Raw genomic sequence first — 11,335 nt, 5'->3', positions numbered from 1 at the left:
ACGTTGTTTTTTGGAGTATGAACAGAAAATCTATGAGAAAATGATATTGGAAAGGATCAGAATTAATCTTCCTTCATAAATCAATAGTGGAAATTCATTAGTATTAAAATGGTGAATTGTAATAAAGCCCCATCTTATTTTTAAATTTGTAGAGTATTTTCCCTTTCAAATGGGTGCTAAACTGGAAAACTTATATTAAAGTTGTGATGTATGAATGTGTTCCAGATGTTTCATATGAGTGAAACATTTTTTGGGACACTGACATCTGGTCTGGAGTTCAACAGGAACCAGGGTGAGAGAAAGGCACTTCAAAGCGTGGAGGTACATGCAATATCCTGACCATCCCAACAAGGACAGTCAGTAGGTTGATCTCTGCCAAACCTCCAAAGTCCTCCAAAATCACTGAGGGTAATCTGGAAAACAGGATTTAGTTAGTAAACAGCTCATCTCCAGGTCAGAGACAAATATAGTTTGAACTTACAAAACGAGTCTAAATTTCAAGACTTGAAACTTCTTGAGTTTGTTTCATCCACTCAGTGCCCGCAAACTGAAAACCAAAACAGTCAAGTTAACTGCAGTGCTGTGCATAATACAAACACAATCAATTTTAACTTACAACTGAAGAATTTGTTAGTGATCCTTCCTCCAAGGGACTGGTCTCTAAGCTGGCAGCAACAACATCCTGAAGGTTAAAGAGGTTTAGAAAACGGCACTGAGCAAACACACTGTGAATGTTGTAAATATGTTAACTGAGGTTCTTGAGCAGGTCCTTCCTAATGAGCAGTACACTGTGAAAACAAACTTACAGTGAGCACGTTCTCGGCAGGTGTGACCAGCTCTGGCTCAGGGATCATCTTTGCTGGGCCAAGGCCAAAGATCTCACACACAGCCCCTGTTGGCTAATGTACAAAGAGGCAGGCTATTTAGTGACTTTGTAACATTAAAAACAGCAACATTTTGTGATGTTATCAAGAGAATTCAAACCTTCTCAAAAACGGGGAGCAGTTCAATGGTTTGCGGTTCAATAACCTGAGCAGAAGAGGCTGTGACAACAAAGTCGTCCACCATAACGTCAGCTGTGTCCACAGGAGCCTGAGAGATAAAGTTACACAAGATACAGGTTGACCTCCATTCCTATTATTTAGCCCGTTACAGGACGAAATGGTATTGATTATTCTTACTTCTTCTACCTGAGTAACAGGCTCTGGAGCTGATGTTAGTGGAGGCAGAGGAAGAGCATCAGATTCCTAGTACAACCATCACAGGAGGAGTTCATTACATCACTGTAAACCACTAAGTAATGGAAGTCACTTCTATAATACTCACCACTTGGAGATCACCATTTGGAATAGGAGCCACCTGCATAGCAAAAAAGTCAGAACATTATTACTATCATTACTATTTTACTATAATTTTACATTAGTTAGATGAAGAGTTAGAAAAACACAGATGGAGAACAAGGATGAAGACAGTGTGGGGTTTTTCATACAACAAACACAAATGACCAAGATTTGATTTGTTAAAAATCTTAAATGTATTTATTCATTTTATAGGCAGGCTATAATTGCCTCCTATATTTGCCAAAGCTCTACCCATTGAGTTTATTATGTATTGCACTTCTGTAGTGATGTGTCATCTGCTATTGATAAACTTAAAACAAATCTGGGCCAAATAAACATCACTCACGCACAAGAAACTGTTCGGAAAAAAGAGTGAAGTAAGAATAATTAAGATTGGTTTAGGTGTGATAATGGCACCTGTGTGATCTGAATAGTCTCTGCAGGGTCTTCGTCAGACAACAGCTCTGTCTCACTCTCCTCTTCTTCAGATGAATGGCTCTCCTCACACTCCACTACTTGTGCTTCAGACACCACTTCTGCTGGTTCTGGTTCAACTAACTCAGGCTCAACTGCTCCAGATTCATCCACAGCCACCTCGACCGGCTCCTCCTCCTCCTCCTCCTCCTCTGCTTCGACATCGGGCTCGGTGACGTCATTGCTGATAACCCCTACCACGTCTGTTTCAACTAATTCAGACTCGATAGATTCTGTCTCATCCACTGCAACCTCGACAGAGCAGCTTTGAGATTCAGCTTCAGTGACGTCTATGGGGGCCACTTTTGATTTCTCATTACACTCCAACGATTCTGTGTGTTGTTCTGCGATTAGTTCTTCCACGTTGTCTTCGTTAACAGTGACCTGTTCAGTCAAAGTTGTGACCTGGGCCTCCGCTTGGGGCTCTGGCACACACACACCATGCGTCTGTGTATGCAAAAGCAACATGAACAACAAGTACAACATGCAGCATGCAGCTAAGCTAATCACAGCTAGTGCTAATGACGTAAATGATACACAAATGGACAATGGTAATGAATGGGCAAATGACATCAACATCCAGCAGGTGTTACCTCCTGTGTGATTTTGGTATTGACTGGCAGTTACTTGTAAACGTACAACTTGTGCAGGTGAGATGTTTATTAGTACACACAGTACACACATATCCATTGAATGATCTTTCTATTTCGTCTGTGTGTGTGCTTCAAGGACATGTGGCCAGGGAAGTGTGGAGCAGTATAGTAGCATGCAAATTAATAAATATGTGTTTTGAGATACATTATGTTTTGCCTTAATAGAGCACTTTGTAACTTTTCTAGTGGAGAGTTTGCTAACTGCTTGTCTCCATTAAAATGCTATTGCATTGCCTGGAATGTTCCACAATAAGGCTCGTCTGTTTTTATTGCTAAAAATATGAATTCTTCCGGTGAGCAGGTTTGTCTCTGATCTGACCTTGCTCGTCTCCTGGAGCTGGATACATTTAATGGCATAAATGTAGATGGTGCATTCCAGGCTTCTGCCTGGAATGCACCATCTACATTTCCATGGAGACATGGCGGACCCTCGAGTCTACCAGAAATATTACATAGTGCACCATTTACTTTGCACTATACATTATAATATACATAGTTATATTCTGTAATTATTAAAAAATATAATTCTTTTCTTGAGCTTCAAGCTTAAATATAATAACTTTGCATTCACATTTGCGTGTCAAAATTTATATTAGAAATCAGCTCCTATTAAACATATTTCTTTCATTTGCTTGGCTTTTCATACTTATGCCACTGACAGTTTGTGGCCAGAAGACATTTCAACTGTTGAATTATGTGTCAGTGAAACTCCAATGACACGTATGCACGATCCCCATAGCTCTGTAGAGTGAGAAGTGCTGTTGAAAAGTGCTGACAAGTAGTTTTGTGTATTACCTCTATCTCTGCAGGAGCAGCCACTGGTACTTCTGGTAAGACCTGTAAAGAACACAGGAATAACTTATGAATGCAGATCATAGTCAAAATGCTCACTCATCCAAGTGTCAAACTTAGGGGGAAGTAAATTCTAGAAACAAAGTGTCCAAAGAAAGAACCAACATTGGTTTCGTGCAATGAAAAGGCATAGATCTCCTTGGCTCGGTAGCTTTGCCTGGGGGAAGGGGGAAGCATGGGAAGGGGGAAGCATGGGAAGGGGGAAGCATGGGAAGGGGGAAGCATGGGAAGGGGGAAGCATGGGAAGGGGGAGGCATGGGAAGGGGGAAGCATGGGAAGGGGGAAGCATGGGAAGGGGGAGGCATGGGAAGGGGGAAGCATGGGAAGGGGGAAGCATGGGAAGGGGGAAGCATGGGAAGGGGGAGGCATGGGAAGGGGGAAGCATGGGAAGGGGGAGGCATGGGAAGGGGGAAGCATGGGAAGGGGGAAGCATGGGAAGGGGGAAGCATGGGAAGGGGGAAGCATGGGAAGGGGGAGGCATGGGAAGGGGGAAGCATGGGAAGGGGGAAGCATGGGAAGGGGGAGGCATGGGAAGGGGGAAGCATGGGAAGGGGGAAGCATGGGAAGGGGGAAGCATGGGAAGGGGGAGGCATGGGAAGGGGGAAGCATGGGAAGGGGGAAGCATGGGAAGGGGGAAGCATGGGAAGGGGGAGGCATCATTTCCATCCAGGAATGTGGCAGCCGATTTTGGTGCAGGACACTTGTACACCCACTCTTTCATAGAACGTGTTATATTACTTATATTTGAACTCAAATAATAGTTTATTCGAACTATTTATTTGTGTTTCTTTGCCTTGTGATCACTGGCACTACAGGCTGGCAGCCTACGGTGACAAAGTGCTCCCAGACAGAATGGCACCGAGCATTACATAAATATTGCAAAACGTGGTGGTGTTTGAGTGAATAATTTAGCTTGCCTCGAAACTGCCCATCTTAAATGTAGGACAAACTCGTCAAACAACAAGTTAAAGCAGAACATCACCTCCCCAAATCCAGCAAAACCAGAAATAGAATCCGGAGCTATTCAATACTGGAGGGATTTAGCAAACATTTCAACAAAAGCCACGTGTCACATATGTCTATGGACAAGAGTAAATATACATTTGAGTGTAGGCTTGCATAGTGTGGGGGAAGGCCCCTATGCATAGTTTGCACACACCCCCTCAGCCTGTCCCAGCAGTGGAGGAAAAACAAGTCAAGACGGCCATTTTAAGTAAAATCTAAAGGGATATAGGTTGCATTCATGTTCTACAAATTCATGATGTCCAGTTAAGAGATGGAAGGCAGGGCCTTTATGCCCCTTTAACAGTCTTACAATCTCATAAGAAAAGGCATGCATATATGAATACTTAAGTAGGAGCAGCTGCTGAAAAACTTTGAAAATACAGTCTTTTGTGCAACATTTTTTAAAGTTGAGTAAGGAAGTTTGTTCTTTAGCGACAGCAAAAGCAAACCTGAAAAGTTACCATGCATAAACCTACAGAACAAAGCTTTGAAAATCACTACAGAGGATTTGTTAGAAAAAAGTGTGATATATGATGCAAAAACCTAACTCTAAATGCTGAGACTTGTTCCTCTTTAGCGAGTTCAATTATAAAACTACACCACAATCAAAATTCAACCACAAAACCAAACCATCGTCCCTGTTAGAACAATGTGGTTCAAGTGTAGAGCATGTGCAGAGGGTGAGGGGTTGACAGAGAAGGAGGGAGAGGAGTGAGAGTGAGGGGGCCCGAACCCTGGCTAGTACATAATGTACAGTGAGAGCCACACCCCCATCCCTTCTGGCCAAACTGCTGCCATGCCAGAATGTATATGACGGCCTTGTACTCACCTGCGTGTCTGTGGTGACATGTTCAAGAGGAGCGTGGCCCACCTCTGCTTTGGGACGGAGCCAACTAAACACTATCCCCATGGCTACTCAACGGCCACTCACTGTAATTTTACGTTCTAGTAGCAATCAGTAAAAAAGGAGTAATACTAAAAAATCATAAAACGTTCCACCAACTAAGCTATTTACAATGGTAAACCTTATACCTTTTATTCTAGTGTAATTTGTCCCCAGTTGAGAAACTTCTATACTCCTATGTGGCAAAGTTTGCACAAAATGAGGAAAAACTGGCACATTTAAGGAATAGTATAGCGACAGAGAGGTAGGTGGGAGGAAGGGGAGGAGGAGGAGGGACACTGCAAAGTGAAGGGCAGCCCATCTCAAATGAGAACAACTTTATTGGCCTGGTGCAGCTCGGTGGGTCGGCCGCAAAACACACTAAACACACTCAGCAAAGGGACTGGACAGTATAGCCGTGTGTGGAGCTCTGGCATACGTCCACCACTGATAAGACTTCCTTTAAAATAAGTCAGGACACTGAAAATAGAGTACATATGTGCAGACTGCGTGGTAATGGCTCAGCCCCTGGGAACAAAGAGTATTAACTTAGGTGTGTACCATGTGTTTGTGCTCTAGGCTTGTGCAAACTGAAATACAAAAAGAATATTATGAGAAGCGCTATGTGGAAAAAGGTTTTCTGCAGGGTAAAATCTTGTAGAGTCTGAAAACATGTTGCGTTGTTGCGCAAGTTTTTAATATTTAATAGCCAAGATGGAATAAAAGCTTTTCAACTTTTCTAAAATGGACTTTGCCTTGGTTTTTTGTGTTATCTGACTCTCACCATGAAATACATACTGTTTGTGCTGCTTTGAACGTTCTGTACCCAAATCCATGCATGAAGACTTTGTACTCAAATCACTGAGATAATCACTTTTTTTTTTCAGGGAACAAATATGACAATTGTCTAAATTGGCATCCACTGCTAACTTATAATAATTAAAGAAGAAGAGTTCACAATTGAATTTGATAGGCCTAATAGAAATACAGTGACACCTCTTGTTGAGTGGAATACCGGTACTTAAAAAAAAAAATTCAATACCTGCAGTAAAATAAATGATTGTTTAGCCTTTATGATTCCGTCTGTACATAAAAAGTAGTTTTTACTCCACGTGTGTGTAAATCTGTAAGCAGGACATTGGCCAGTCCACACTCATGCAGCCTATCCCCCTCTCCACCCCTTTCCTAAATAGTACACGCTGTTCCCTGTGCCTCCCAACCCCACTAAGCCCCCCCTCAGTGCCTCTGAAAAAACCGACAAGCTTTCCTTCAGTCCAACCTGATTCTTCACTTAAGCCACAAGGACAGCATTGACATGTGCGCGGATAAAATATGGCCATTCTTTTGCACAAATCTATTTTTTTCCCTTTTTCTTCCAGCGTTTGCTTAAAGTCAGCTTAATGCTTCATCTGAAGTACACTCCTAACCAAAAGCCCAAGCGGTTTAGATGGATAGGTGATTTGGTGTGTTGCAACTTTAAAAATTAACCACTAGATGTCACAAATTTACCCACAACAGAGCACGTTTTGTCTGTGTTGTTGTGCATATGTTTATAATGTACTTATAGGAGCTACCAGTTAGTCTTGTGGTGGTCCCAAACTACTAATCTTAAAGGCAACCGGAAAGTTGGATGAATATAAGAAGTACTCCTTACGAAGTTGTTCCCTACCTCAATTTCTGGTTCTGCTTCAAGAGGAATTGCTTTTTCCTCTTCCTGAACAACAGCGACTTCAACTTCAGCTGCTTCCACCGGTAACGCCTCTACAATAGGTTCCTCTGCGACGACTGGTTCCTCTACGACGACTGGTTCCTCTGCGACGACTGGGGCCTCTGCGACGACTGGGGCCTCTGCGACGACTGGGGCCTCTGCGACGACTGGGGCCTCTGCGACGACTGGTTCCTCTGCGACGACTGGTTCCTCTGCGACGACTGGTTCCTCTACGACGACTGGTTCCTCTGCGATGACTGGAGCAGGAACTTCAGGGATCGCCACTTCTACTGGAGTCTGCTCTAGAACCACAACCTCTGGCTCTGGTTCAGGTTCTGCTGGTACCTCAATCTCGACTGGGGCCACAGGTTCCTCTTTTGGTATAACTTCAGGGGCCACCACAATAGGAACTGCAATAGGAACCGCTTCTGGTACCTTTGCAACCACTTCTGGTACAATTGTTGGAGCTGGTTTAGGCTTTTTAGCAGTTTTTTTGGAAACTGTTCCAGGTGCGCCTACAAATAAAGCAGGACTTGCTTTGACTGGTGGAGAGTCGGCATGCTGCTCCTCCAGAATTCTCCTCTGGGCTTGCTACATAGACGGAAAAAAACATACATAGTAAACACTGAGAAGCAATACTGTCAGATCTGTGCTGAATCGACGAGTAAACAACTTGGGACACAGTGTGAAAAATGAATCTAGACAGGAAGAATGCAATTGTTCGTTTTGTTGTAGTGTTGCTATTTTTTTTATTCTTCCACCTTATTGTTTTTCTTATCCAGCAACTCAAAAAGGCATATGAATTCCATCTTGAGCAATCAGCATTTGGCCCCATTCCAATAGTTATCGCTCTTGTTGAAAGGATCCCTCAGTAAATTGTGCATAAGTTATTACGTTTTAAGTATGTGATCAAATGATCTTCTAGACATGAGACGAACTTTACTGATCCACGAGGGAATTTACACAGACACAGAAGCTCACACGTTACAATACAGTTTCTAACAGCCAACAGGACGTCGAAGAGTTGCTCATGAACTTGTTTGTAGAAATACCACACATGCCACCCCAGTCAGGTTCAACATGTTTTTCCAACTCTGGACAAAACCCCCTGGGGCTTACATGAGCTTTTAGGACTGCCAGGCCGCGATGCAGAGGGGGTACAGCACAGGGACCATACTAAAAGCCCGGCCAAAAGCTGGTTTAGATAAAGGATTCTAATTAGACTGATCAGAGCTCTCCTGACAGGTCTGGCCAAGCGGGAACAGAAAGTGTAGGAGTCAGCAGCACCCATGGGAGATGCTGTGTGGGTTGAACACTGGGCCTAATCGTATCATTACCAGCATATAATCAGGCCACTGTTACTTTGCCGAGACCTTTTATCCATCGCACTGGAACGTGGGTAATGTTTTCAAGTGTGTGAATCAAAACGATCAGCAAAAGGACAATGCTTTACACCGGATGCCGTTCCTCACAGGACAGGCACCTTCTGCAGATATGATAACACGTGGTGGTGATGGTGGTGGTGGTGGTGGTGATGTGCAAGTGGCTATCTAAGTGGACTAGAGGAGCCATTTTTAACTGACATTGTGCAAAGCTTTCCTCACTCTACGCTCACTGCCATATACAGCTGCCGGGTGATGAGAGGCAGGGCTGCTACTATGAAGGGAAGGGAGGGATCTCACAGAAACTCTCTGCACTTGACAAGCAAACAGCATTAATTATTAAAGTGCATCCACATATTAGACTCGGGCAGCCCGTTGAGTGCAGTGAAAGTGCTTGACGATGATGTAAGTTTGCGAAAATGGAGACTCCGTGTTATACTTGCGCTCCTTTTCGCCACACCCACTCCGCTTTGGCACTCAATGTACAGAAGTGACTTGGTTTTTTCAAGTGTCCATAGGCTACTGAGAATCCACCACGTGTCATTTTAGCACATCATTGTTAATTTGCTATCTTTTTCCTTTTCTTTTTGCACGCTGGGTCAACTATTTGGCGCGGATTAAAGTGCGCACTTTCCTGATGAGCATCTTTATTAAGCCTATTGTTTATGCACATTATTTTTGCCCCCAGGACACAAAGGAAAGAGACGAAATCTTAAAATGACGAAATAAACAAGGAATTCACTATCTTTCTTTTTTTCCTTGTTTTCCTTGAGGATGAAATAGATTTTTCCCTCGTTATTTGCTTTTGTATCGCTCTGCGCGTCACCCACGGGCGATAGGAACAAAAGCACAACATGACAAAGGCTAGCTTAAAAAATGATCCTAACTGACGATTTCTCATGGCAAAAAATAGATTATTTTGCTCGATTATTAAGCGTGCCACTCACCACCCTGCGCATGCGGCGCTTGTTCTTCTTTCTCTTGCTAGGCATGTTTCTTTGGAGCTGTGACGGGCGCAGAAAGAAGCTGAAAAGGCGTATGGAGGAGCGGGCTTTGGATTTTTATACAGCACACGCACGCGCCGCTACCTTTGCGTCCGACCTATGGCAGCGCCGAGAGTCAAACGTGGGGGGCGTGGTGACGTAAACACACGCACGTGCGCACACGCGGAGGACCTGTGTTATAGTGTGCGGGATGCAATGGTGGGATGTGCACGCTTATGTAAGCGCTCCACCAACGTCTTAAAACGCGTCTCATTCACCACGGACCGTTCCAGATGCACAGACAAAAGACAGTGGCCGCCTGTACGAGCTCTACTTTGTATTCACTGGGACACAATAGTTTATTTATTGCGCGTCTGCATGAGAGAATCCTCAGAAAGCATGCACAATATGGAATACTCAGCACCCACATGTACACTAACGCAGCTCTGAACACTGTACTCTCACTTTGAAAACACTGAACTATACCACTGAATATGTGCAATAGGAAATAGAGGGCAATTTTTGGACTTATTCATTATCAGACTGTAAAGGTATGTACTAAATAAAAAGAGCTGACAACATGGTATTCGTGGCAAGCACATGTGTGACTCTAGATGGATTACAACCAGACATGTAAGCCATATGTCAAAGTGGAACTGTCCTACAACACTGGTCCATCCGGGTTTTGAGCGTGTTAAACGTTTGCACTAGTAGCCTACATTTTTGTCCAAGCTATTGAAATGTCCTAATTTGTATTGTGGATTTATATTAGTATTAGTGTTGTTAGTCGTAACTTTAAAATGTTTGGCTGATATGTGCCATAATGGGCCTTAAATATGAATATAAGTATATATATAACTGCTTATTATGGCAGATTAATACGAAAACACCTGATGTATTTAATTTAAATGGTAACAATCAAACAAAGAAACATCTGATTTCAAATGGTAAGTGGAAGTAAAGTTGCTGTCTGGAGTAATGGGCTGACAGACTGCAGATTGGGTATTTTTTTGGGTCTCAACATTCCATGTAATTAACTAAGAATAAAGAAAGTGGAATGCTTATAAAAGGTGTTCTAAAATGTTGTACATTTCAGGCTTGTTTTTACTTGTGATTTTGGTGTTCAAATAGATCCTGATGCATCCCTGAATGGCAGGTTTAAGTAAATCATATCTTTCTTTTTATGTTTTAAATGCCCAGGAGCTTGACAGTTTCGTAGTTGGAAAAAAAGGAATAAACTAAGAAAAGTCAGAGGGCCCACGGGTGAATAACTTGAATTCAGTGAATAACTGAAGCATCCAAATAAGGTATACTATGTTAAACCTGCAAAAAGAGTTAACATAGAGGTCATCAACCCTAAAGCATGATCGGTTTGGTCATGTAGTCATAGCCTGTTTACCTGCGTCCACACACCCCTGGAATGTAGCTCTTCAACAGCTGCCGCATACTGTAGGGCATAATGGACTGACTGAAAGATGACCCTGACCTAATTTAAAGACGTTTGAAAAGCAAAGCATTCACTAATTTCATAATTCATTTTACTGGGGAGGTATTTTAGGGTGTGTTGTTCACACACAAACCGCACATCTAAATTGGGACTAAACCGGCATTTAAAACTGTATTAGATCAATCAAGATTCATAGTACATAAGGAACTATAAAGGGCCAAAGATATGGCCCTTTATAGGCATCACAGGTATTGTCTGGTTCTTTTCCCCTTTTGTTTAGAGGCTCATTATGGTACATTTAACACTGAAATTATGAAAACATTTTCTGTTCATTTCTATACACTATTATAGGTGTGCTCACTACATCGAAAGTGGGACTAAACTCGGAATTATACAAAAAAAAAAAAAGTCTACATTTGTACTAAACTGGGACCAGAGCAGGACAAATTGACTGTACCCTATGTCCTAATAAATGTGGCACTTTGTATTCTACTCTTTGTCTACTGCTCTGAGCCATGTGGTTGCACAGAAGACTTCAGATTCTGCTTCCTTGTAGTGATAAGGCCCAGAGAGACTCTCCAATGACCAAAATATATCATTATCTACTG

General features: G+C 42.7%; 2 protein-coding genes across 2 annotated transcripts; both read right to left on the bottom strand.

Annotated features, from left to right (window-relative positions):
- Positions 1 to 162: 162 nt before the first annotated feature.
- On the bottom strand, positions 163 to 2,385 carry LOC140347283 (uncharacterized). The gene is made up of 7 exons (XM_072433673.1): positions 1,758 to 2,385; positions 1,327 to 1,359; positions 1,182 to 1,247; positions 985 to 1,092; positions 807 to 899; positions 478 to 682; positions 163 to 413 (listed from the first exon to the last, which is right to left on the bottom strand). Exons 1-6 carry the CDS (start codon positions 2,298 to 2,300, stop codon positions 608 to 610), a joined length of 918 nt encoding a protein of 305 aa, XP_072289774.1. The 5' UTR covers positions 2,301 to 2,385; the 3' UTR covers positions 163 to 413; positions 478 to 607.
- A 781-nt stretch (positions 2,386 to 3,166) lies between these two features.
- LOC140347449 (uncharacterized) lies at positions 3,167 to 9,349 on the bottom strand. Its single transcript, XM_072433886.1, has 3 exons — positions 9,245 to 9,349; positions 6,877 to 7,506; positions 3,167 to 3,304 (listed from the first exon to the last, which is right to left on the bottom strand). The coding sequence occupies exons 1-3, from the start codon at positions 9,287 to 9,289 to the stop codon at positions 3,167 to 3,169; spliced, it is 813 nt and encodes a 270-aa protein (XP_072289987.1). The 5' UTR covers positions 9,290 to 9,349.
- Positions 9,350 to 11,335: the final 1,986 nt, after the last annotated feature.

The sequence above is a fragment of the Eucyclogobius newberryi genome, unplaced genomic scaffold (genome assembly GCF_026437365.1).
Source record: "Eucyclogobius newberryi isolate DKJ021-1_F unplaced genomic scaffold, fEucNew1.0.hap1 SCAF_6, whole genome shotgun sequence".
In the NCBI taxonomy this organism is placed as follows: domain Eukaryota; kingdom Metazoa; phylum Chordata; class Actinopteri; order Gobiiformes; family Gobiidae; genus Eucyclogobius; species Eucyclogobius newberryi.
The sequence above is the reverse complement of the archived record's forward strand: the minus strand, read 5'-3'. Positions and strand labels throughout refer to the sequence as shown.

Excerpts from the sequence above, each read along its gene's own strand:
- LOC140347449 (XM_072433886.1), bottom strand. The coding sequence starts at position 9,289 with ATGCCTAGCAAGAGAAAGAAGAACAAGCGCCGCATGCGCAGGGTG. Across the intron at positions 7,507-9,244 it reads AGCGCCGCATGCGCAGGGTG|CAAGCCCAGAGGAGAATTCT; the intron begins GTGAGTGGCACG and ends CCGTCTATGTAG. Across the intron at positions 3,305-6,876 it reads AAGCAGAACCAGAAATTGAG|GTCTTACCAGAAGTACCAGT; the intron begins GTAGGGAACAAC and ends TGTTCTTTACAG.
- LOC140347283 (XM_072433673.1), bottom strand. The coding sequence starts at position 2,300 with ATGTTGTACTTGTTGTTCATGTTGCTTTTGCATACACAGACGCATGGT. Across the intron at positions 1,248-1,326 it reads CAAATGGTGATCTCCAAGTG|GAATCTGATGCTCTTCCTCT; the intron begins GTGAGTATTATA and ends TGGTTGTACTAG. Across the intron at positions 1,093-1,181 it reads CTGTTACTCAGGTAGAAGAA|GCTCCTGTGGACACAGCTGA; the intron begins GTAAGAATAATC and ends TTTATCTCTCAG.